The following is a 24,209-nucleotide window of genomic DNA, read 5'->3' as shown; positions in this document are numbered from 1 at the left end:
CCCCACTAGGAGGAGTGCAGGAGGCAGCCGATCAATGATTCTCTCTCATCATTGATGTTTATATCTCTTTCTCCCTCTCCCTTCCTCTCTGTAATCAATAAAAATATTTTTTTAAAAAAGGTCTAAAATTGATCATCTAACATTTTACCTTAACAAATCAGAGCCCTGGCCAGGTAGCTCAACTGATTAAAGCATTGTCCCGACATGCCAAGATTGTGGGTTCCTTCCCTGGTCAAGGCACATACTAACAAGAATCATAAATAAGTCTAACAACAAATTGTTCCACTTCCAACCACTATAGTACACTCCTCTCTAACCGCTGACACCTCCATTACTCAGGCTCTTACCTCTCACACATCTATTCCCTTGGTCCCTGTATTTTTCCCCCCTAAGGCCACTGGCCTCTTCTGGTCTCTTTCTTTTCTCCCCTCCCATAATCCAGGAGGCTAAAAGGGGTCAGCACCCTTAATTCCCCTGTAGCCAGTCCCTTACCACTCCACCACAGTCCTCCAGCAAAGCCCAATCCTAAATCACCAAAATCTATCCACATTCTCCATCCCATCACTGAGTAGCTGAGTGCTCCTGGGAAGAAGTCAGTTTCCTTCATTTTCTTGAAACCCACGTACAGTGTAGTTTCTTCAACATCCCATCATACCCCCAACACTGTGCTTTAAAGCCTGAAACCCTGTGTCCCTTACTCCAGCCCAGGCAAAGCTGAAAAATTCAAGACTGTAGTAACTACCCACTTAACTTATCTACAATCACATCTATCCAGACCTCTTTCCTATTAGGTTCAGAGGATCTTTTCCCTCTGCCTGCCTTTTCCACCATCCCTACACAATTTCTCTAGAACACTGCTCCATCACTTATCACACTTCTACTGCACTCTGAACCTCTATTGGCTCAATGAAAACATACCCAAGTCACTCCCATTTAAAAATACCTGCCTTGACCTATATCTTCCTCTAGGTGGCATCTAATGTCCTTCCTCCAGCTCTGGCGAATCTACAGTCCTTGCTGTCTCCACCCCTCACTTCCCATAAAGCCTCACCCACTGCAATCTGGCTTCTATCCCTACTTATTTCTGAAACAGCTCTTGCTAAGGTCACCAATGACGTCCAGACCGCCAAATCCAATGGATACGTCTCAGACCTTATCTAAGTGAAAGACTCTTAAGCAACTGCCAGTGTTAACTGGCCACCCACTCCCCACAGCCTTGGCTCCCGTGACCCAGCACTCTCTCCGTCTGGCCACACTGCTGCTCCGTGTTCCCAAGCCTTCCCAACTCGTCCCTCGGCTCTCCTCACTCCTTATATTTTCCCTGGATAATCTTGCTCACTCTTGAGCTTTAAACCATCTTTTTTATGCTGACAGATTCCTAAAGCTACATCTTCAACCCAGACATCTTCAGGCTTCAGATTGTAAAATACCTCCTCTTGGACATTCTATAGAAACTTGTAAGTTACCCCTGACTGCTCTTACTTTCTCACCTCATTTCTCTCCCTGAAGCTTCAAACTCACAGTATTTTTCATCAAATCTAAGAGACCATCAATTTAAGAGGCACCAGTGAGGGGGGGAAATACACACATGTGTATATTTATCATGGAATTAAAGAAATATATATATATTCTTTAATATCTATTAAAGAAATATATAAATATTCTTTAATATCTATTAAAGAAATATATAAATATCTCCACCTAGATATTCTCAAGAACTTCAAACTTTTTACATCCTAAACTATATTCACTTGTTCCCCCCCTAAACCTGTTCTTCTTCCCGTAGACTTCCAATTAGTGACATCAATATCCACCTAGTCACCCATGCCAAAAACTGACTATTATTTTGACTTCTTTCTTTCCCTCTGGCATCCCATCAAAATGAAACTCACCTGATCATACCTGCTAACTACTTATCAAATCTGTTCCCCTATCCTTACTTCTACTTTCACCATTTTTATCTGGACTCTGGCAGTACTCCCCAAACTGATCACATCCTATTCCTCTAGTCTAAACCCATCTTCCCACAGCTGCAAGAGTGAACCACCTAACAGAAATCTGAGACAGTCACGCCCATGGGTAAGACCCTTACAGAACTCTTAATGAGGCGTAATCCTCTCCATGATCTGGCTCTTGCTTATCTACCCAGCCTCCATCTGCTAACAGTCCCAACTCCACGATTTTATTCCAGTAAATTCTCAACTTTTTACAGTCCCACATATACCTGCTAGTTACCTCTCCATACTTCTGGCTGAAGGAATGCCCTCTCACCACTTCATCATGTTATTTTTTTCCAGGAAGCCTTTTCTCTCCTTCTCCCAGAGAAGGCGAGTCCTTAACTGAGTGTTCTCACAGATTCCAATACAATAGCTCTTTTCCTGACTATGCATCTGTGTTGTCTCTCCAACTAGGTAAGTGAGCTCAATTAAGGCACAGATGCTATCTTACATATAGTACGCACATAATACCTTGAGTGCAGTAGTTATCAACAAGCACCAATGAATGAATGAGCTACGTAATTCCAGTTATCTGACCCTTAGAGGGAATAACCAGCCTAAAGGACAAACTTTTTCCTAGCACCAGTCTCCAAAAAAATCTATCATGAGGAACTTTAGGTAAGGAATAAGATAAAATGTATCCTCAAGAGAAGCATCACTAAAAAATTTAAGGCATTCTTTATGTGTGCTGCATATTTAAAGGGATATGAAGGTCAGAATAAAAGAAAATTGCTACAGCTAACACTTATTATTCTAAGGGAAATCAGGATGAAGTGCCTTTTTTTTTTTTAAATATATTTTATTGATTTCTTACAGAGAGGAAGGGAGAGGGATAGAGAGTTAGAAACATCGATCAGCTGCCTCCTGCACACCCCCCACTGGGGATGTGCCCGCAACCAAGGTACATGACCCTGACTGGAATCGAACCTAGGACCCTTTGGTCCGCAAGCTGATGCTCTATCCACTGAGCCAAACCAGCCAGGGCATGAAGTGCCTTTTTAAAAATCCATTGAGAGCCCTAACCGGTTTGGCTCAGTGGACAGAGCATCGGCCTGCGGACTCAAGGGTCTCAGGTTCGATTCCGGCCAAGGGCATGTACCTTGGTTGTGGGCACATACCCAGTGTGCAGGAGGCAGCTGATCGATGTTTCTCTCTCATCGATGTTTCTAACGCTCTAATCCTCTCCCTTCCTCTCAGTAAAAAAAAATCAATAAAATATATATATTTTTTAAATCCATTGACTGCGGACTGAAGGGTCCCAGGTTCGATTCCGGTCAAGGGCATGTACCTTGGTTGTGGGCACATCCCCAGTAGGGGGTGTGCAGGAGGCAGCTGATCAATGTTTCTGTCTCATTGATGTTTCTCTCTATCCCTCTCCCTTCCTCTCTGTAAAAAATCAATAAAATATATTAAAAAAAAAAATCCATTGAGAGCCCTAACAAGTTTGGCTCAGTGGATAGAGCGCCGGCCTGTGGACTGAAGGGTCCCATATTCGATTCCTGTCAAGGGCATATACGTTGATTGTGGGCACATCCCCAGTAGGAGGTGTGCAGGAGGCAGCTGATCAATGTTTCTCTCTCATCAATGTTTCTAACTCTCTATCCCTCTCCCTTCCTCTCTGTAAAAAATCAGTAAAATATATATTTTTTAAAAATCCACTGAAATACTTTATTTCTATGTATGTATTATATTCCTAAAAAAGGAATCCCAGGACTTTCTATCTTTTGTTTTTTTTTAAGATTTCTGATTTTGAGAGAGGGAGAGAAAGAAAGAGAAAAGCATCATTGTGGGAGCAAAACATAGATTGGCTGCCTGCTGCACACCTCCTACTGAAGGATCAAGCCTAAAACCTGGACACATTGCCCTGACAGGGAGTCGAACCGGCAACCTTTCAGTGCATGGGACAACGCCCAACCAACTATGCCATACCTGCCAGGGCATCCTTTGTGTTGCTTCTTTGTGGCTCATGATACCAGCTGAAGTTGTCAGTACAATGAAACCAAACTGACAGGGTGGATTCAGATTATTTTGGCATTTTTAGATCTCTGAGTTGCATATCAAATCTGGGGCTGACCACACTACACCTGTTTCATCTGCCTGTGCAGTTCATAATTTTCCCAACTGTGATCATCAGGGCTCTCAAATCCACCAGTGTAACCTTGCCTCATCAACACAGTTAGGAACTGGACAATGACTTTGGAGCACAGCCTAATTAAGAACTTGGTGTTTCCCTCTTTTTGGCATTATTGATGCTCTTGCGAGCATCAGCCAGGACATTCATGCACACCATTACAAGGCGAGGAAAGACAGTGGAAGGAAAGGGCAAGATGACCTGTTGAACCATGCAAAAACTTGTACACACAGTCTACAAGTCCAGCTGCCTTCAGAAGCAACTGAAGGGGAAAACAGACACTGAGATAGCTAATAATGCTTGCTTTTCAATATGCACACTATGTTACTGTTTAAAAGATGAGTTATATGAGTTGGATCACTAGCCCTTGGAAAAATGCAAAAACAGTGATTTTTTTCAAATTTAAAAATCCAACTTCAACTCTTGCCTTAATTTAGAGCCATCACAACTAGAGAGTAGACTGCAGAAGTCCTGCAGGGAATTCTCAGAAACTAACTAAGTTGATTTGACACTCTAATCTGCTATCTATACCTAAAGCACAGAGACGGTACAGTGGGCGATACTGGGAAGAAAGGAGAGCAAAGCAGGGGAAGAGGTGAAAGGGAAGTGAGATGGACAGAGGACACAACCGAGTGGGGCTGTCTGCGATACCTTGGTGAAAGTGGTGGAGCCGGAAGCCATCAGAATTTGACGCACACGATTGTGGAAGCGCTGCATTGACTCATCATCCACACGCAGGAAACACTGGGCTGTCCGCTCCTTAGTAACCTAAACCACAAGGTCAAGGTTAATTGTCTCTGGTACTGCCACAGGAGCAAGGACCAACTCTGACCCCCACAATGCCCTGCCACCCAGCGAGGCTCAGCTGACGGATGGCGTTGTGTTGGTATTCCTCACCCCCATGCCCCCCGAAGGTACAGGGGTGGCAATGCTCTGTCTAGCCCCCTTCCCAGGTTGTACCTCATTCTGTAGGTTCCAGACCCCATCCTTGTGGGTGAACTCCTCATAGCTGGTGCGGCACTTTGGCAGAATGCGGCACTCAAAGCCACACATGTTGAACAGCAGGTTGGGGTTGTCCTTACTGTACACGGACACGAAGCTGTTCTCCCACTGAACTGTCGTCACTGACCGTGGCAGACGGTTCTTGATGTCCCAGAACACTGCCCGACCCCTGCCCACAGAAAACATATGGTCACATCAGTCTCCTGGGAAGAAACTTCCCTTCAAAGGTCAGACTGACGATAACCCAACAGAATACACTCCTCCCACCCAGGACACAACCTCATGAATCCCATCTAATTGTCTCTGAATCCCTCAGGCTGATGTTCTCCCAGCTCCCACAGCCCCACTCAGACTCACAAGTTGACATCATGTTTCATGAGGCGCATGCGGGCATCTCGGGGCCAGCACTTCTTGTTATTATAGCCAACGATGTTTTCATTGTTGGGGTCAGGGTGCTCTGTCAGGTAACGCTGGATCAGGTCTCGAGCCTCATCTGCTGTAAACCTACACCAGGCAGAGTGCATTGCTGAGGCCCCAATACACTAGGACCTCAGGAGACCTACAGCTGGATAAACCCCAAACCCCTACCCTACCCACAGTACTTCATTCCATTTTGAAGCCCCAACTCAGCAGCAAGTCAACTGAAGTACAAGAGCCACTTCCAGAGGCTAGGTATATGTCTCAGTGCCCTGCAAGGATAAGAATCCAGGCAAGCGCTCACCTGAAGAAAATATGGATGCGATCAATGTATCTGCAGAAGAGACGGATTGGGTGGGCAGCCTCCGTGGCTATGTCCTGGAAACTGAGAAAGTCATTTGGCATCTGAGGGGGCCCAGCCATCTCACTGGCCCGGTGTAATCCCAACACAAGCAAATCCATCACCAGGCCATAGTACTGCACAATGAATGAAGCGAACTGCAGGCCTCGGATGATCCCATATGAATTCGTGTGGTTCATGTCCTAGAAAGAAAAACTTACAACTCTTTAACAACTCTCAACCCATGGCCATGTCCCAGGCTGCTCTAGGGCCCACCCTCTTTTGCCCTCTCCTTAATCCTTAATAGAACCTAACTCAGTGGGCCAGACCCTCACCCCACCAACAAAATTCCTTGTTACCCTGCCCCTACGACACACCTTGTAGTTGATGACAACGTTGTTCTTGGCTGTCATGTAGTCAGCTATGTTGTGGTCGACAATGAGCCGCAGCAGCCGATTAAGTAGGGTCAAGTCGATCTTCTCATACATCTTCTCAAAGCGGGACTCCAGCATGACATTGCACTCACCCTCGCTTGTCTCCCACACATCCTGCAGGTTATTGATGCCTGAGGAGTAAACAAGACAGGTCTCCAGGTCAGAAATTCCCTTTCAGGACTAGTGCCTCCAGTAGCTATCACATTCGCACTAACGCTGCTCATTCATCCAGATTGCTAGGACTGCTTTGTTCAGTTTAACATCAGCACGTATTTCCTTGGTACCATGCAGCAAGAGAGTAAATGAATTATGCTGCCCGAATGAGAACCTTTTTCTTTTTTTTCAAAAATGTTTTTATTGATTTTTAGGGAGAGAAAAGAGGAGAGGAAGAGGGAGAGAAACATTGTGAGAGAGAAACATCAATCAGTTGCCTCCGTACCAGGGATTGAACCTGCAACCTGGGTAATGTGCCCTGACCAGGAGTCAAACAGGTGACCTTGCAGTGCATGGGACTACACTCAACCAACTGAGCCACACTGGCCAGGGCCTGAATACGAATTCTGATGTAAAACTCAATTCACCTCCCTTCCTCAGGGGTGATCCCAAGAAAGTTTACCTTGGCACCACTTATACACAAGCAGAGGAGGCGGTTCTGTGTCAGCAGGCTTGATCCAGGGTGGGAAGAGGCGGCGCTTGTCAGCTTCATACCACAGGTACTGGTCCAGGTAGGCATCAGTTATCTTCTCCAGTGGTTCCACATCATACACTGGCACCAGGTGGCTATAGAGATCCATGAACTCAATGCCCACCTGTGGGACAGGGAAGCTGGCTCACACCAATCCACCAATCACCTGAGGCATTCTGCCACCCTGAGTGCCATGAATGAATAGCAGAGCCAAAATAAAACGGGGGGGGGGGGGGAATATTCACTCACTTCTTTAAAGGCTCTCTGTGTGAGGAGGTGACGCTTGATGCGGGACAATGCCTCATGGGGGTTGTCGTAGGCTTGCTCGATCAGCCCTAGCTCCTCCCTCTGAGACTGGTTTAACCGAGACTTCACACTGACAAGGCAAGGCAACAGGAAAGTGAATGAGAAAACCAAGAGGAAACCAAACCCAGAAAAGACTGAGGCTAAACCTTCCTTTGGACTATGATAATGACATTCTGGTGGGAGCCTGTCTACTCCACTCCTCACCTGTAAGCTTCCTTGAGCCGCTCTAAGGCCAAGATGAGCAACTTGGTGTCATGTTTATAGGAGAGTGGAGGGAATGGGATGGGTGAGAACCTACGGCTTTCCAACCAGTGCACAGTGGTGGTATACACTGCCACCGCCTCCTCTGCTGTGATGTAAGGCCCATCCTGCAAGGTACACATAATGATTAGCCTCCCACTGGAGTCGCACAAGGCATGGGCCCAACTCTGCAACCCACTCCCCCTGGCCACCCCCACATCCAGCCCAGCCTACTCTGCCCAACCTTCAGGTAGTTGTGCTGCCGCTCCTGTTCTGCCTTCAAGTAGAGCCGGGTGAGACGGCCCAGGTTCTTTTTGCAAACAGTCTTGTCCACAGTGGCCCCACGACGGATCCGTTCTCGGTTGTAGTGGGCAGTGTTGGTCCACCAGTCAGCCTTGGCCTTCACGTATCGAAGGATCATATTCTCTATGGGCGTTGGCAGTCCAGGGACCTGAAAGTGCAAAAGGCACAATGAGAAAGTGATGGGAGCCACACAGCCCCCCGAGAGCGGTTCTCCCAACCCCAGGAAAGATGTCCTTGTCTGCTCACAGGTGTGGAGATACCCACCTTCCAGGGAATGTTGGCCTTCCAGCAGCGCCAGGCCTCACTGAGGTGCTGCAGAATTGTCCGGGCTTTGTTCTGTTTAATCCCCTCAGGCATCATGTCTAGAATGTCATGCATCACAGCTGCCCGAAGCTCAAGGTCAAAATGTGACTCCACTCGCTGCTTTGTTACAGTCTTCGCCACCCCCTTTGAGTGTCGGCCTAGAAATGAAGTGATTAAGAGTCATTGCTTTTAATGAGTCTTTACCTTCATGCCCCCCTCACTAACCATGGTTACAACAAAATAAACAGAATACTAGGTCAGACTCATTAGAGAGTGGGACTTAGAGGCGATGCAGGAGGAAGGGAGTCAGTCTCAAACAAGGGCAGGGGGCAGAACAGGAACACATAGGACCTAACCGTGAGGAGATCATGGGAGAAGCTGGACAAAGAGAAAACCACTCACCTTCAAACTGCCGGGCCAGGAGGTTGCCCAGCCATCGCTCCAGCAGAGGGGTGATGCCACGCATGAAAAACAGCCAGACCCGCCAGCCAGCAGCCCAGAAGCCACAGCCAGGGCCCTTCCCTACAGGGCCCTATGATCCCAAGCAGAAGAAGAGAAGTTAGCAATTAATTTAATGACAACAGAAAATTGGGCAGAGATGGGATAGGAGAAACACAAGTATGACAGTGAAGGGGGGAGGGGTGTGGGGGAGGAAATACTCTGGGACCTCAACAGCTACAATGAGGTAAATGAGAAAACTTTAAGGCAGAAACCAGTAACTGAAATTTCCTATTTAGACCTAAAGGTGGACTTGAGGAGGGTATGGTAAGGGGTGGGGGACTGTTGAGATTCACAAGGTGAGGGCAGTAATGACACAGAGCTTTTCTCCAAATAGGTCCCTGGAAAGCACCCTGACTAGATATAAAAATTAAAATGGGTCTGAGAGAGAGTGTATGGGCAGGGACCCACCGTGTTGAAGCGGTAATAAATGAGATGCTTCAGGTCCTTGCACATGCGAATCTGCCGCATCAGCTTGTATTTGTACCGGTACATGCCCGTCAGCTGCCCCACATGGGCAAAGATATACTGCAATCCATCTGCCAGCTGCAACACAAATGCCCCATCAGGCTTTAAGCTACAGCCAGCTCCACAACCAGCCCAGGCTTCACCCAGCTCCTCACCTGGGTAGGGTTTGGAGATACTCAGCCTTACCTGGAAGGCATCCACATTGCCTAATCGATACTGCACATGACTGTCTACCACCAACTTAGTTAAACGCAGAACTTCTCGACACAGATGGAAAGCATTCCCAAAACGAGATTTTTTTCTTTCCTGGAGAAGATGCCAAGAACAGAAAAAACATTAATCAGCAATGGTCCCGACTGGATGTATGCCTCCTTTGGGGGCCAGAGCAAACCAGTCCATCCCTCAAGCTCAGGAGACCCTTAAGGTCCAATGCAGACACCTTGGTGGTGAGCGTCTTGACAGGCTTGAGGTTGAAGTTGTAATCCAGGTGCAGATAGTTAAGGTTTTTCCGGTGAATGAGAAGGTTGAGCATGTTGTAGCCCTGGCGGCAAACCTGCAGCCCCACCTCCACCCAGTCCAGCTTCGTGGACTGAAAGAATTTGGTGGCTTTGAAGGAGCGGAACAGATACCTGGAGTGGGAATAATGAAGAGAGTGTTAGCTTGCTGATCATCTTTGGAACAAAAGAAGTCTGAGCGGGGCCCTCGGGCACCTTACCTCTTCTTCTGGGCTTTTGGGGGCCGGTGCTTCAGGGCATTAAGTACGTAGTACTTAAGCAGCTTCTGATAAGAGACCCTCACTTTCACAGGCTGCCCAGCAGGACAATGCTCCCGATACCTGGGAAAACACCCATCAGGTAAGACTGGCCCAACTCTCTTTCCAGCCACTCAGATAAAGGCTGCATGCTCCCACCCCACCCCCACCCCCACCCCCACCCCCGTTGGCGTTTTCCTCCTATACATCCACCATCCTCCTCCCAGGTAGAAGCCTTACCAGTTCTTGACAAGGGGGATGTCCAGGGCCCGGCGGGTGCGACCGGAGCGTAGGTTGAAGGGCCGGGGGGCCCAGAGCAGGGCAATGCCATTGGCTGTATTGTCCGTGTAGAGAGGGGTGTCCTTCAGGAAGGGCTCCACGAAGTCTGGGAGCTCAAACTCCTCATCATCATCTGGTAATGGTTCCTGGCTCTGAAAGAATAACCCCAAGGGTTCAGTTCTTGCTGAACTGAGCAGAGGCCTGGGAAGGAAGGGAAACTCTCTGGGGCCAAGCAGAGTGGCTACATCTGCCATGGAAACTGGGCTGCCTGACAAGAGAAACCCTAAAGGGCCAGGGCAAAGGAGGCCAAGAGAGCAGAGAACAAGCCAGGGCCAACCAGGAAAGCAACCATCACTAGTCACAACCCAACTGGCTCACCAACAAAGGCCTCCCACAGGAGCCTGATACCATAAGAAGTAAACACTGCTATCAACTCCTGCTCAAGCTCCAAAAACTAGGCTTGAAGAAGCAGATCTGTTCGTGTTAGAACATGATGGAACATAGATAAACATAAAAAACACTGTATATGTAAGAGCCAGTCACAGAAGACTACATATTGTTAAAAAAAATTATACTTATTGTATAATTCTATTTATATAAAATATCCAAAATAGGCAAATATAGAGACATAAAGTAGATTAATAGTAGCGTAGGCACGGAACATTCGCTGGAAATGGAGAGTGACTGCTGGTGGATGGGTGCAAGGTTTCTTTTGGGGGTAATGGAAATGTTATAAAAAAAACTGCCTGAGTTGATAGGGGTGCAACTGTGAATAAACTAAAAACCACATAATTGTACACTTAAATGGGCGAATACTGTACACCTTAAATAGGTGAACTGTAGACTTTAAATGGGTGAATTGCATAGTATATGAATTATATCTCAATAAAAGGACTTAAGGGAAAAAAGAACACAGTGGAAAAGACCAGAATGAACTATAGAGTCCCAGAGGATGATAAAGCCCAGATGGATAATCACAGAGACCAAAATTATACCAATAACTTAGAGCCAAATGCCGAACTCTCAAATTAGCTTTTAGCTCAAGACCAACCACTTAATAGGATGGAAAACACAACTCCCTCTGATGAATTTTTATCAAGTAACACCTCAGCCACAGTCAGAAAATTTCACTTGGAAGAGCTGAAGTCACATGTCCCCGCCCCTCACCTTGACTGAGTGCCTATGGGAAATTGGGTTGATCAAAGGATCAAAGTAGAAAGCTGGCAAATCAGGATCCTCAGTTTTGATGAACACAACATTAGGAGTGTGGTACCTAAAAAGAAAGAAGAGTTAGCCAAGGTTTTCCTGCCCTGGCCCAACCTAAATGCCAGCCTACTCCTTTCCCCCACCTGTGCTCCAACTCTCTTACCAGGTGAGGTGGACATGGTGTGGAAGGTTGTTGTACAAGTAAGGGAAAGCAATCTTGTATTCCGTGCGGATAGGCTGCCGGATGATGATCTTATTAATATCATTGAATTCATTCCAGTCTTCATCCCTAGGGTACAAAATCAAAGATGATCAGACTAGTTGGACAGTTTGGAAGCTATAATGGACTCTTAAGGATCGAGATTCGAGATTAGAGTTTATTCAACCCAAGATGCCTAAAATTCCTACTCCAACTTACTGTAGGTTGATATCTCGAACAAGAGGTTCAAATTTGGGGCCTCCAGGAATGGCCATATTGAGTGCCTTGGAGGTAAAGAAGGCCTTCAGATCAAACAGATAGAAGTAGTTGTCATCTACCAAGTCTGTCAGGAGCTGATTGGCCAGGCGGTAGAGAGTGGACATCATGGGCAGTGTGAACTGCCAGCGCTGGTAAGTGGAGCCATTCACATACCTAGGAAGAAAAGAGACTCATGTCTGGTGGGTATACCAGCTAACCAAGCCACAATGCCGACTGCTCTCCCAGGATTCTTGGATTTCCAAAATTCTAACAGGAGTGGTAACTCCAACCACACTTACTTCCTGCTGTCCCTCAATGGCTGGTGGTCATAGAACCAGTCCAACACAGGTGCATCCTCCTCAGGGTCCAGTTCTAGCTGAATGGCCTCCAGTGGCTCAACATCTAGGATGTTGTCAGCATAGTCCAAAGGCGGCTCCTCATCATCAAAAGGGGGGAAACGCATTCTCTTGAAATGCCTCCTGTCTCTTTTTTCTCGCCGCATCATAATCCACATTGACCTGCAAGCCAACAATGTCACACAGTGGTTCCCACCCACTGCCTCCCAACCACCACCACCACCACCACCCATATTCCAGCCCTTCTCACCCCCACTGGGAGATGTAGACAGGCTCAATGACCCAGGGAATCTCATTGACAAAGGAAATAGCTCCAGTGATGTGGTACAGCACAGGCACATCCCGAATCTGCTCCCAAGGCATAGGCATGTTCTCCAGGAGTTTGAGGACTGCATGGGGCATGTACTTCAGGGCACTGCAACATTAGGAAGACAAATAATTAGAAGTCACAAGGTATCACATTCCACAGAAAATCCTACCTTACAGTCCAAACTTCCAATTGCACACAGCCCTCCATGACCAGGAACTCTGCTTTCCCCTCTCCAGCTATGCTATTCTTTTTAATATATTTCTTTATTGATTTCAGAGAGGAAGAGAGGAGAGAGAGAGATAGAAACATCAATGATGAGAGAGAATCATTGATCGGCTGCCTCCTGCACACCCCCCACTGGGGATCGAGCCGCAACCCAGGCATGTGCCCTTGGCCAGAATTGAACCTGGGGCCTTTCAGTCCACAGTCTGATGCTCTATCCACTGAGCCAAGTGGTCTAGGGCTGTGCTATTCTTCTTAAACTTCAGTCCCACAATACTGGGTTTCAGTCCCTCTAAATCAGTGGTTCTCAACCTTCTTAATGCCGCGATCCTTTAATACAGCTCCTCATGTTGTGGTTACCCCCAACCATAAAATTATTTTCATTGCTACTTCATAACTGTAATTTTGCAACTGTTATGAATCGTAATGTAAATATCTGATATGCAGGATGTATTTAGGCGACCCCTGTGAAAGGGTCGTTCAACCCCCAAGGGGTCGCGACCCACAGGTTGAGAACCACTGCTCTAAATCAACAGCTATCCCTCTAAAGACAGCCTTTAGACTGTCTCACATTCTATTCTCTCTGAACTTACCCATAAATATTAAAATACTCAGCATACTTTATTGTAACCATTTGTCTCATATCTGTCACGCCACTAGACTATAAGCTCCAGAAAGGCCATTACTTCCTGTTCACTACTCTTATCCCTAGCACCTAGAACAGTTCTCCAGAAACAGTTTTGGGGGAAAAAAGTTTTGAAACAAACAAATCTTGTCTTAGTGATTAATGAATTGGTATTCATAATGAACTGGTTAACATTTTTGTGTCCACATGGGAAAGGGATTTGCTAAGGTATTTGTACCTGTACTCTCCCAGCTTGGGGCCATTGAAAAACAAGTGTAAATACCTCAGGAGTGAACTACTCCTGAACCTGAGAATTCTGTTCACTGAGGAGTTACAAGCACAGAAGAATGCACAATGGGTCCTGCTCTGGGCTACAACACTTTCAAAGATAGGGACATATTATCATAGCACCAACAGGGCAAATTAAAGCTCCAGTCCCAGCCCTGGTCAGGTAGCTCAGATGTTTAGAGCATGGTCCCCATATGCCAAGGTTACAGGTTCAATCCCGCGTCAGGGCACATACAAGAATCAACCAATGACTACATAAGTGCGTGCAACAAAAAATTGATGTTTCTGTCTGTCTGTCTGTCTCTCGCTCGCTCAAATCAATCAATAAAATTTTTTTTAAAAAGCTCTAGTTCCAGCCCTAACCGGTTTGGCTCAGTGGACAGAGCATCAGCCTGCGGACTGAAAGGTCCCAGGTTCAATTCCGGTCAAGGGCATGTACCTTGGTTGCAGGCACATCCCCAGTGGGAGGTGTGTAGGAGGCAGCTGATCGATGTTTCTAACTCTCTATCTCTCTCCCTTCCTCTCTGAAAAAAGTAATATATTTTTTTTTTTTTTAAAAAAAGCTCTAGTTCCAGATAAGGAAGTAAAATCAAGGCAATAAAGAGAATACTGGGCCCTAACCAGGTAGCCCTGTTGATTAGGGTCATCCTGACAAGCCAAGGTTGTGGGTTCAATCCCCGCTCACGGCACGTATAAGAAGCAACCAATGACTGCATAAGTAAGTGGAGCAACAAATCAGCGTTTCTCTTTCTCTAAAGTCAATAAATAAATTGTAAAATCCTTCAGAGGGAAAAAAAAAAAAGCATACTGGAAGATCTGGAATCATCACAGGACCCTAATGGTTTTCTCCTTTCTCTTATAACCACCAAGATGGGCTGTCCTAGAAGACTAACGCCCCAAATGATAAAGCAGCTTTCCAGGATACTCCTTATGGGAGAGGGACAATGGAAAGGGGCCAAACTCCAAGCGAAGTAACCCCAGGATGTTCTTTACCCCAAGTAGACCCTTTTGTCATGGCGAAACTTCCTGTTGGTCATGTCTCCATGGTCTCGAATGATCTTCCTGACATGCTCTGGGGGCATGTCTTCCTTCTGAGCATCCACAAATCCAAACTTTCGCTTTTCGGCATAGCGCTTGGCCTGTAATTGCTGCCATTTTCGGGCTGCAAAGACACCTCAGTTTAAAAGACTGGACACTCTTAGTCTAATCATTCCCATCTCCTGCCCTAGGGTGAGGACCGGCCAGGATGTATAAAAGAGGGGCCAGCATCCAGCAGGTGCACTCCCTGTTGATTCTCCTGTCACCTTGCTCTTCTTTATGTATTCCTTCCTGACATTTATGTTTCAGGTTTTTTTGACGTTTTTTATTGTCTATCTCCTCCACTGAAATTCATAAACCCTTATAAAGGGAGCTCTATCTGCATCGCTATTGTATCCCCATTGTTTGGACCAGTGTCTGAAAATAAAAGACGCTCTTAAAGACCTGATTCGGTGGAAACAATCGGGGTGAGGGGCAGTAAGTGCGCTGACACCTAACGCTTTGACACTTGCAACAACAGAAAAAGGGCTCAATGCCGCTGCAGGCGCGCACGCGCACACCCACCCCGCGTCTCGGGGCCCAGACACCGCTCCCGCACGCTCTCACCTTTCTCCTGCAGCTTTTCCTCCGACATGTAGTCCGGCAGCGGGGCGAGAGGGCCGGGCACCGGGTTGCCCGGCCCTCGGTAAGGAAAGACCCCGGCCATCCCCGGAGAATCTGGGGGGCGGCAGAAAAAAATAAAAAATTAACGAGCAACAGGGCCCGGGCCCACAAGAGGCGCAGCAGGAACGCGTCAAGATCCCCGCCTGCAGTCCCTCCGCGCTCAGCGTGGGCGCAGCCCGGCCCAACCCCTCCGGCCGCTCGGCCGCTCCCTCCACGCCTCCCGCAGCCCCTGGAAGCCCGCCAGACACCCCCGACAGCCCCTCACACCGACCTCCGCTCGGGGGAAACGCAATGGCGGCCAGCCTACGTCCGCGCCGCGCTCCCAGCGCCGGGAAGTGCGCAACGCAGAGTCGGCAATTGACCCAATAGGCGCCGATGTGCTCAGACGGATTAGAGAGCTCACCAATGAGAGTTGTATATCTGGCTGGTGGGGGCGGGTCTGTGGGCGGGTCTGTGGGCGGGGTTATTTGAACGCAAGGGGGTGTGGTCGGAGAGGCCCAAGTCCCGCCTCCCGCTTTTCTGAGACAGCTCTGGTACCTCTAATAGACCCCGTCGTCTTATCCTCCGCTGGCGTGGGACAACGAGAATCCAAGGCTTACGGAATTTTAATACATTTGTCAAAATCTGCACATTATTCTGTGTCTAGTCTCATAATGTAGACTTGAGGTGCAGTACTAGCTCGCAGTCAGCCAACCCTTTGTTCATGCATGCTTTCATTCATTCAGCCATCATTTATTGAGTACCCGCTATGTATTATTAGGAATATAGCGGGGGGGAAAATAACCTCACTGAGCTCACAGAGTAGCGGGGAGGCAGACCAGGTTCTTAGATGCGGTGTGATGGGAGTTTTGGGGGCAGGGCATTTATTTATTTTTTTAATATATTTTATTGATTTTTTACAGAGAGGAAGGGAGAGGGACAGAGAGTTAGAAACATCAATGAGAGAGAAACATCAATCAGCTGCCTCCTGCACACTTCCTACTGGGGATGTGCCCGCAACCAAGGTACATGCCCTTGACCGGGAATCCAGCCTGGGACCCTTGAGTCCACAGGCCATCGCTCTATCCACTGAGCCAAACCGGTTAGGACAGGGGCAGAGGGAAGGGCAGGGCATTTAACCCCACTTGCAAAGTCAAGGAGGAGTTTAATCAATAAACCTAGAAAAATAATTGGACATGGGGAGCAACGTTGCTGAGTGCCTTTTCCCCTCCCTCTCTATTCCTCTTTTCTCTCTCTACAATGACTACACTGTGGAGTGTAAAGTGGACCCCCTATACAGGCTTCTTGGATCCCTCTGGCCCTGTCTTTCTGCCTGAATTGCTCTCCACCTCCCGCAATCCTTGTTTCACTTCCCATTCTTGCTACATCCTTTGGTAACCACTTTCAATCTGACTTAACAGATAAATTTGTTTGAACTCACACCAAGTTTATTGGGGGAGGATGCAAAGAAATTGTAACCAATACAGCCTGTCAATCTAGTTGGGAATTTATAACTCAAAGGTGAAATAATTTGAGAAAAATGCAAAAGAAGGTCCAAGCAAGTGCTGGCTGGTGTGGACATTCATATAGTTCAAATAAGGGAGAGGAGCACTATCAAAGGTTTGATGGAGATGGGTAGATGTGAAGGGTTTGATATCTTTCTTTAAAGATGTCAAAGACAGAGGAGGTAAAGAAAGAGGAGGGAGCCCTAACTGGTTTGGCTCAGTGGATCGAGCATTGGCCTTCGGACTGAAGGGTCCCAGGTTCGATTCCAGTCAAGGGCATGTACCTTGGTTGTGGGCACATCCCCAGTGGGAGGTGTGCAGGAGGCAGCTGATCGATGTTTCTGTCTCATTGATGTTTCCAACTCTCTCTCTTTCTCCCTTCCTCTCTGTAAAAAATCAATAAAACATATTTTTTTAAAAAAGAAAGAGGAGGGAGCCCTAGGAGATTTGGCTCAGTGGATAGAGCATCGGCTTGCAGTCTGAAGGGTCCTGGGTTTGATTTTGGTCAAGGGCACATACCTGGGTTGTGGCTCCATCCCCAGTAGGGGAGTGCAGGAGGCAGCCAATCAGTGATTCTCTCTCATCATTGATGTTTCTATCTCTCTCTCCCTCTTCCTTCCTCTCTGAAATCAAACCGTGACCTCCTGGTTGATAGGTCAATGCTCAGCCACTGAGCCATACCTGCCGTGCAAGAACTTTTCTTAAGGTTTCTTTACTAATCACAAATAGTCTAAGTTAATCTGATGAAGCTCAAGTGAGCAGAGAAGTGACCAAACCAAGAACAGTTCTGAACAGAAAATATTAGCTGCCTTTATTATGGACCATTCATTGCAGTCAAACCAGTCTGCTCATTGTTTTATTTTGTTTTGAATCATTCACTTTTTAAAAAGTTATTTATTTTAGAGAGAGAGAAACATTGATTTGTTGTACCATTTATTTGCACATTCATTGGTTGATTCTTGTATGTGCATTGACTGGGGATAGAACCCACAACCTTGGTATACTGGGACGAGATGCTTAACGAACTGAGCTCCCCAGCCAGGGCTCATGCCCCTTATATAAAATGATGTAGTATTTGCATATAACACATGCATATCCCTTCATTTATTTAAAATCATCTCTAGATTATTTATAATACCTAATGCAATGTAAATGCTATGTAAATACTTGCTATACTGGATTGTTCAGGGAATAATGACAAGAAAAAAATCTGTACATATTAGTAGAAACGCAACCATCATAGGCCTAGCTTCATAGTACATGTCAGCTACAACATAACATTTTTTCCCTAATATTTTTTTTATCTGAGGTTGATTGAATCAGCTACAACTGTAATGTTCTTAGTTTTAGTTTTTACAAAGTTATATAGTCTTGCAGAATTTGTTACAAAGATTTGTTACAGCTCTGACAGGTGTGGCTCAGCGGTTAGAGCGTTGGCCTACCCACTGAAGGGTCTCAGATTCAGGTTCAATTCCTGGCCAAGGGCATGTGGGAGGCAACCAATCGATGTGTCTTTCTCACATCAATGTTTCTCTCTCTCTCCCTCTCTCTCTCTCTCTCCCCCCTCCCCTTTTCCACTCTCTCTAAAAAGCAATGGAAAAAATATCCTTGTTTGAAGATTCACACACACACACACACACACACACACACACACACACACACACACAGATTTGTTACAAAGGCCTGGCCCAGCGTGGCTCAGTGGTTGATTGTCGACCTATGAATCAGGAGGTCAGGGTTTGATTCCTGGTTAGGGAACCTGCCTGGGTTGTGGGCTCGATCCCTAGTAGGGGGTGTGCAGGAGGCACTGATCAGTGATTCTCTTTCATTATTGATGTTTCTATCTCTCTCTCTCTCCCTTCCTCTCTGAAATCAACAAAAACATATTTTAAAAACAACAAAAAACAAAGAACAGCCGCCTGTGTTCCCTCTGACCATTTCTCTTAACCACCTCACCTCCCCGCCAAAAAAAAAACACCACTTTCACCAATTTTAACTAATTATTTTGGCATTTATTGCCATATCTTCAAGTAATAAGCTTAAATTAGTATTTATTGACTTTTTTCTTGACTTTTTACTTTTAGGCATTATCTACTCACTCCCCACAATAGAGAATGGAAATCCAATTTTCCTTCCAGCCTTCCAGTACATACATGAACATGACTTTAAGATTCATTATATTGTATGTCAAGGAAATGCTACTGCAGGTGCCCCCTGTTACCCTCCCCGCCCCCGTCTTCTCCATCTCCCCAGGGTGGAAATATATGGATTCCATGAAGAGCTGGGGTTAGGGAAGGAAGGGCAGGAGCTGGGAGAAAATGATGTTTGGATGAGCTGCTGAGGGGAGCAGTACCAGTGTTTTCTAAACCAGAGAAGCAGCAGGACTCTGTGGCACCCCAGTTCTTCAGGCTCCACTGTCCCTCTCTAACGGTGCCCTGACCTGGGATCTGCAGCAGAGAGAGCCACTGTGCCAGTCTCTGAGCCCCCGGGTTTAACAAGGCCAACCAGAGCCGTTCAAGGAGGTGAAGGAGTCCTCTCAAGGGCACGAGCAGGCAGGCCAGAGTGAAGAGGCAAAGTGTAACCCAAAGAAGTCACTTACTATCCCTGGAATGTCAGCTACTACCCAAGTCTGTTTTCTGGGAGGGTTGGGTGGAGGTAGGCAGAGAGCCCTTTGCAGGGATCATCGTATCGCACCGGGATCGAACTCCCGTTCTTCTACTCCTAAAGCCCGCATGGCTTGCATCCTTAGCTCAGCCTGAGTCACTTCTGTCTTCAGTTCCTACAGAGGATGTGGCAAGTGAAGGTTGCCTCCCATCAGGTTAAAGGAAGGGAAAGAATGTGCTCACAACACGGAGTTAAGTGGTGCTCATGACTGCGGGGAAAGCTGAGATGGACCTCTGTCGCTGCATTCCTGAAAAGCGCAGAAATCAATACTCAGTGAATAGGAGTCTGGCTTTCAAACTGAAGCATCCTGACTTATAAATACCATTTCAGAGGCAATTCGTCTGGCTTGATTGATCTTCAGTTGTCAGCAAGATCTTATCTTCCCACCTGAAGGTTTCTCCACTCCTCAACCTTTCTATCAAGAAAGAGGTAAAATCGTGTATAAGAAGGAGCCTGCACCAAATCAAAGACTGAGATTCGAATTCTGGCCGTGCCATAAACTAGCTGGGTGTGCTTGGATATATCACAACTGTTGTAGGCTTCCGTTTTCTGCAAATTGAACTGGAAGACTGGATTATCTTGGAGGTGGCATATTAATAAAGACTCATTGTTAAAAGTGAAGAAACCTCAACTCATTTTCACGTGAGCAAATCCAGGAGTTTTTTGGTTTGTGTAACTGAAAGGTCCAGGGCAAGTTCTGGCTTCAGGCCGAGCCTGAGCAGAGACTCACGTGATGCTAGATATCTCTGTCTTTCTGAGTCCTTTGTGTGTGTGACTGTGTTGGCTTCGTGCTCAGAGAAGACCTCTTACAGCCTGCTGGTTTAGCAATGTTAGCACACAATGTGTATCTTTCAAAGATTCTGGAAGTCATGGTGCTGAGGCTCATAGGCTCTGCTTATGTCATAAACTCTTTCAGGAAAAGAGGATATGGTGTTATGATTGGCTAGGCCTGGGTCACGTGCCCATTGAGGGGGGTAAGGGAGGAGTGGTTTTCAAAAGAAAATCTCTGCACTGCTGGGCAGGCAAATGTAGCAGATGTTGGACACAGATGGTATAACAGAAAAATATACTGGTGTCCCAAAAAATGTATACATGCCCGGCCAGTGTTGCTCTGTGGTTGAGCATTGACCCATGAACCAGGAGATCACGTTCCATTCTCAGTCAGGGCACATGCCTGGATTTTGGGCTCAATCCCCAGTAGGGGGAGTGCAGGAGGCAGGTGATCAATGATTCTCTCTCATCATTGATGTTTCTATCTCTCTCTCCCTCTCCCTTCATCTCTGAAATCAATAAAAATATTAAAAAAATGTATATACACTTTGAATAATTATTAATTCCAATGGGTTAAATCTGAAAAGAAAGAAGCATCAATTGAGCTATCAAAAATGTATATGACACTGTGTGTGTGTGTGTGTGTGTGTGTGTGTGTGTGTGTGTGTTGGATTCAGGCCATGTCACTAACTGGCTAGGTAACCATGAATAAGTTACCTTAGTTTACTCATTTAAAAACTGGGATGAGCCCTGGCCACCAGTGCAGCTCAGTTGATTGAGCGGGTTTGCCTTTTTTTTAAGGAATATATATATCAGAAAGGAAAGGAGAAGGAGATAAAAACATCAATGATGAGAGAGAATCATTGATCGGCAGCCTCCTGCACACCCCCTACTGGGGATCGAGCCTGCAACCTGGGCATGTGCCCTTGACCAGAATGGAACCTGGGACCCTTCAGTCTGCAGGCTGACGCTCTATCTACTGAGCCAAACCAGCCAGGGCAGGCAGGTTTGCTTTTTGATAGTAGAGGATCTTAGAACACATTAGAGCTTTGTAGGTCATAAAGTTAGTGCCAAGAAATCATCCCACAGCAAAGTTTCAACAATCCAGCATTGCATTATATATCAGGAAATCAATGGAGCCAAAAAAGAAAAAAAAAGTGACTCAGTGTAACCACACTCACAAAAGACTGATGCAATTATTTGCCTAACAATTTATTAATTTATGATCAGGATAATGTCCCATAAAATATCAATGTTCCCCCATCCAGGAAAGCCCCCTCCCCTTTGCTAGAAAATAAATACCTCACCAGCAAGTAGCTTGGTAGGCATGGAGTCCGTCTTGAGGACCACCTTACTGAGCCATGGCGAGGTCTGACAGAGCATTTCCATGACCCAACTCATTGCACCAAATGTAGCATCTGTCAGCCTCTGCATTTTCTAGCTTCTCTTTTCCAGGGTCCTAATTGGCCAGGCCTTTCCGATTCCCATCATCTGTATCTGGTCCACACTATAACTACTCTAGTTGATGAGATGTCAGTCAATTATAATCACAATCCAGTTCTGCCTTCTTAAAGCTTCACTGGGTCGCCACGATGGAAATGCGTGTGTGATCCCAAATTCTTCAGGTATCCACTCATGTCTAGCCCCACCAGTAGCTAATCTCACCCTTCCTGTATGGGTTTTATTAGTTAACCACAGAAACAGCCGGGTTTCCCTGACAGTCTAGTTCTTGGGCACCCTTGAAAGATACTATCAAATCTTACCAAGGAGGGTGCTCACGTGGAGCATGAATTTATGATGTACTCCCGAAGTATGTCATATTTCGTGGTTTTCTGTTTTTAAACATAAGGGCAATGTTTTTGTTAATCAAGGCACTCTGTTTAGAGATTTGAAGACACAACTACAGAATTTTACTTTGTTTTTCTTTTTAAATATATTTTATTGATTTTTACAAAGAGAAGGGGAGAGGGATAGAGAGTTACAAACATCAATGAGAGAGAAACCTCGATCAGCTGCCTCCTGCACACCCCCTAACTGGGGATGTGCCCGCAACCAAGGTACATGCCCTTGACCGGAATCGAACCTGGGACCCTTCAATCCGCAGGCCGACGCTCTATCCACTGAGCCAAACCAGTTAGGGCATTACTTCGTTTTTCTACCGCAGCTTCTCTACCTTTGCCTCCCAGTTTTAGTCTGATTACATTGACACCCTCTGCTCTCATTTTCTGCCTATGTCTGCTTCCGACTGTGACAGTTGCTCCTCAGCCTGTTATTTTTTTTTCTCCTTTGAGCCTCAGTGGAAGACTCTCTGATAGGGATCGCTCACAACCCCCCTCTCGCATTTCCCCCTTAATCTCTATCATGTATTTTTCTCTCTGTCTCCTTGTGCGTTCCCTTGTTCCCTCCTGTGGGTGTGTATTTAATCCTGCCCCCTACCCCATGTGCTCTCTGTGATTCTCCACGTCTCTTCGCCTATTTTTCTGTCTCAGTGCACTTCCCTGCTTCTGACTTTTGCTCATTTTCCTCTGGGTCTCTGCCTATCAGTCCCTGTCAGTCTGTCTTTGTTTTGCACTGTAGCTGCTTGTCCTTTGTCTTTCTGCCCGTCTCCAACACCACATATTTCCTGCCTTCTTTTTCTGTCAATAAATCTTTTCACTGCCTGCCTCCTCCACCTTCCGCTCTTCTGCCTCTCAGCTCCCCTGACAAACCCCCCTCATCTCTTTCCCCCTCTCTCTCCTCTCACTCTGCTCATCTCTCAGCTGCCAGGGTTACCCTGTCTCTCCGGAGCCTGGTTGCTCCTCCTTGTCACTCACTCTCACTAAATCACTGCCTAGGCACTATCTGTGCCTTCCACCCTTGGGGTTCCTTCCTGTCAGCCTTTCTTTATTTTTATCTTTCTCTTTGCTTATGAGCATTTTACCAATTCTCCGATTTTGGTTTATCTCAAGCTTCTATAACAGTCTTTCTCGATATTTCTGTCAAAGACCCTCTGTCCCTCACTCCGTTTCCCTTTGCCTCTGTCTCTTCTATACAGCGACTCTTTCTTCCTGGCTTTCCCTCTATCTATGTATGTCTTTCTCTACATCCCCTTTGTCTTTCTTTTGGTGCACGGGACGACACCCAACCAATGGAGCCACACAGACCAGGGCTCCTTTGTCTTTCTTTAGCTCAGCTTCTTGGCAGGAATTTTAGAAAATCTTCCTGTCTCTTGCTTTTGCTCATGTATCTTTTCTGTGGGTGATTACAGGTTATCTCTTGTCCATTGTTTAGTAGACTCGCAACCTTAATCTGCTCTACACTCCCCATAACCTGGCTATTCTGGCTCTAAACCCAGGGAGGGGGTTTATGCGATAGAAAGAAAAAAAAAATGCCGCCATGTAACCCTGGCCAGTTGGTTAGAGTGTCGTCTCGATATGCCAAGGTGTCAGGTTCGATCCCTAGTCAGGGCACATACAAGAAGCAACCACTGAATGCATTGGTAAGTAGACCAACAAATTGATGTCTCTCTCTCTCTCTTTCTCTCTCTCTCTCTCTCTTTCTCCATCCAAAAAAAAAAAAATCAATAAGTCAAGACAAAAGAAAAAATGCAGCAGAAGTGGCAGGGGAGAAAGGAGAGCTTGCAAATGACTTCATGGCTCTGTAGCCAACAGGAAGCCTTTGCTTGGCTCCTCCTGCCTGTTCCTCGTTCTCCCATGAAGGCCTGGGCCTAGGAAGACCCTACACCAGCGGTTCTCAACCTGTGGGTCACGACCCCTTCGGGGGTCGAACGACCCTTTCACAGGGGTCGCCTAAGACCATCGGAAAACACATATATAATTACATATTGTTTTTGTGATTAATCACTATGCTTTAATTATGCTCAATTTGTAACAATGAAAATACATCCTGCATATCAGATATTTATTTATTTATTTATTTATTTTAATATTTTATTGATTTTTTACAGAGAGGAAGGGAGAGAGATAGAGAGC

At 46.4% G+C, this 24,209-nt stretch overlaps 1 protein-coding gene across 1 annotated transcript in view; it reads right to left on the bottom strand.

Annotated features, from left to right (window-relative positions):
- Positions 1-15,695, bottom strand: part of PRPF8 (pre-mRNA processing factor 8) — a 30,259-nt gene extending 14,564 nt beyond the window's left edge. The window contains exons 1-24 of the mRNA XM_059669174.1: positions 15,591-15,695; positions 15,263-15,373; positions 14,612-14,780; positions 12,424-12,588; positions 12,117-12,335; positions 11,779-11,991; positions 11,524-11,649; positions 11,322-11,427; positions 10,116-10,306; positions 9,840-9,959; positions 9,564-9,753; positions 9,311-9,430; positions 9,068-9,202; positions 8,561-8,690; positions 8,120-8,316; positions 7,797-8,003; positions 7,517-7,680; positions 7,256-7,382; positions 6,938-7,130; positions 6,265-6,452; positions 5,852-6,090; positions 5,488-5,634; positions 5,089-5,299; positions 4,780-4,896 (exon numbers count right to left, since the gene is read on the bottom strand). Coding sequence (XP_059525157.1) covers positions 4,780-4,896; positions 5,089-5,299; positions 5,488-5,634; positions 5,852-6,090; positions 6,265-6,452; positions 6,938-7,130; positions 7,256-7,382; positions 7,517-7,680; positions 7,797-8,003; positions 8,120-8,316; positions 8,561-8,690; positions 9,068-9,202; positions 9,311-9,430; positions 9,564-9,753; positions 9,840-9,959; positions 10,116-10,306; positions 11,322-11,427; positions 11,524-11,649; positions 11,779-11,991; positions 12,117-12,335; positions 12,424-12,588; positions 14,612-14,780; positions 15,263-15,362 — 3,774 coding nt within the window. The 5' untranslated portion in view covers positions 15,363-15,373; positions 15,591-15,695. The remainder of the gene's footprint in view (positions 1-4,779; positions 4,897-5,088; positions 5,300-5,487; positions 5,635-5,851; positions 6,091-6,264; positions 6,453-6,937; positions 7,131-7,255; positions 7,383-7,516; positions 7,681-7,796; positions 8,004-8,119; positions 8,317-8,560; positions 8,691-9,067; positions 9,203-9,310; positions 9,431-9,563; positions 9,754-9,839; positions 9,960-10,115; positions 10,307-11,321; positions 11,428-11,523; positions 11,650-11,778; positions 11,992-12,116; positions 12,336-12,423; positions 12,589-14,611; positions 14,781-15,262; positions 15,374-15,590) is intronic.
- Positions 15,696-24,209: the final 8,514 nt, after the last annotated feature.

Source organism: Myotis daubentonii, chromosome 16, assembly GCF_963259705.1.
Source record: "Myotis daubentonii chromosome 16, mMyoDau2.1, whole genome shotgun sequence".
NCBI lineage: Eukaryota > Metazoa > Chordata > Mammalia > Chiroptera > Vespertilionidae > Myotis > Myotis daubentonii.
Note: the sequence above shows the minus strand (reverse complement) of the source record. Positions and strands in the feature narration are given on the sequence as shown.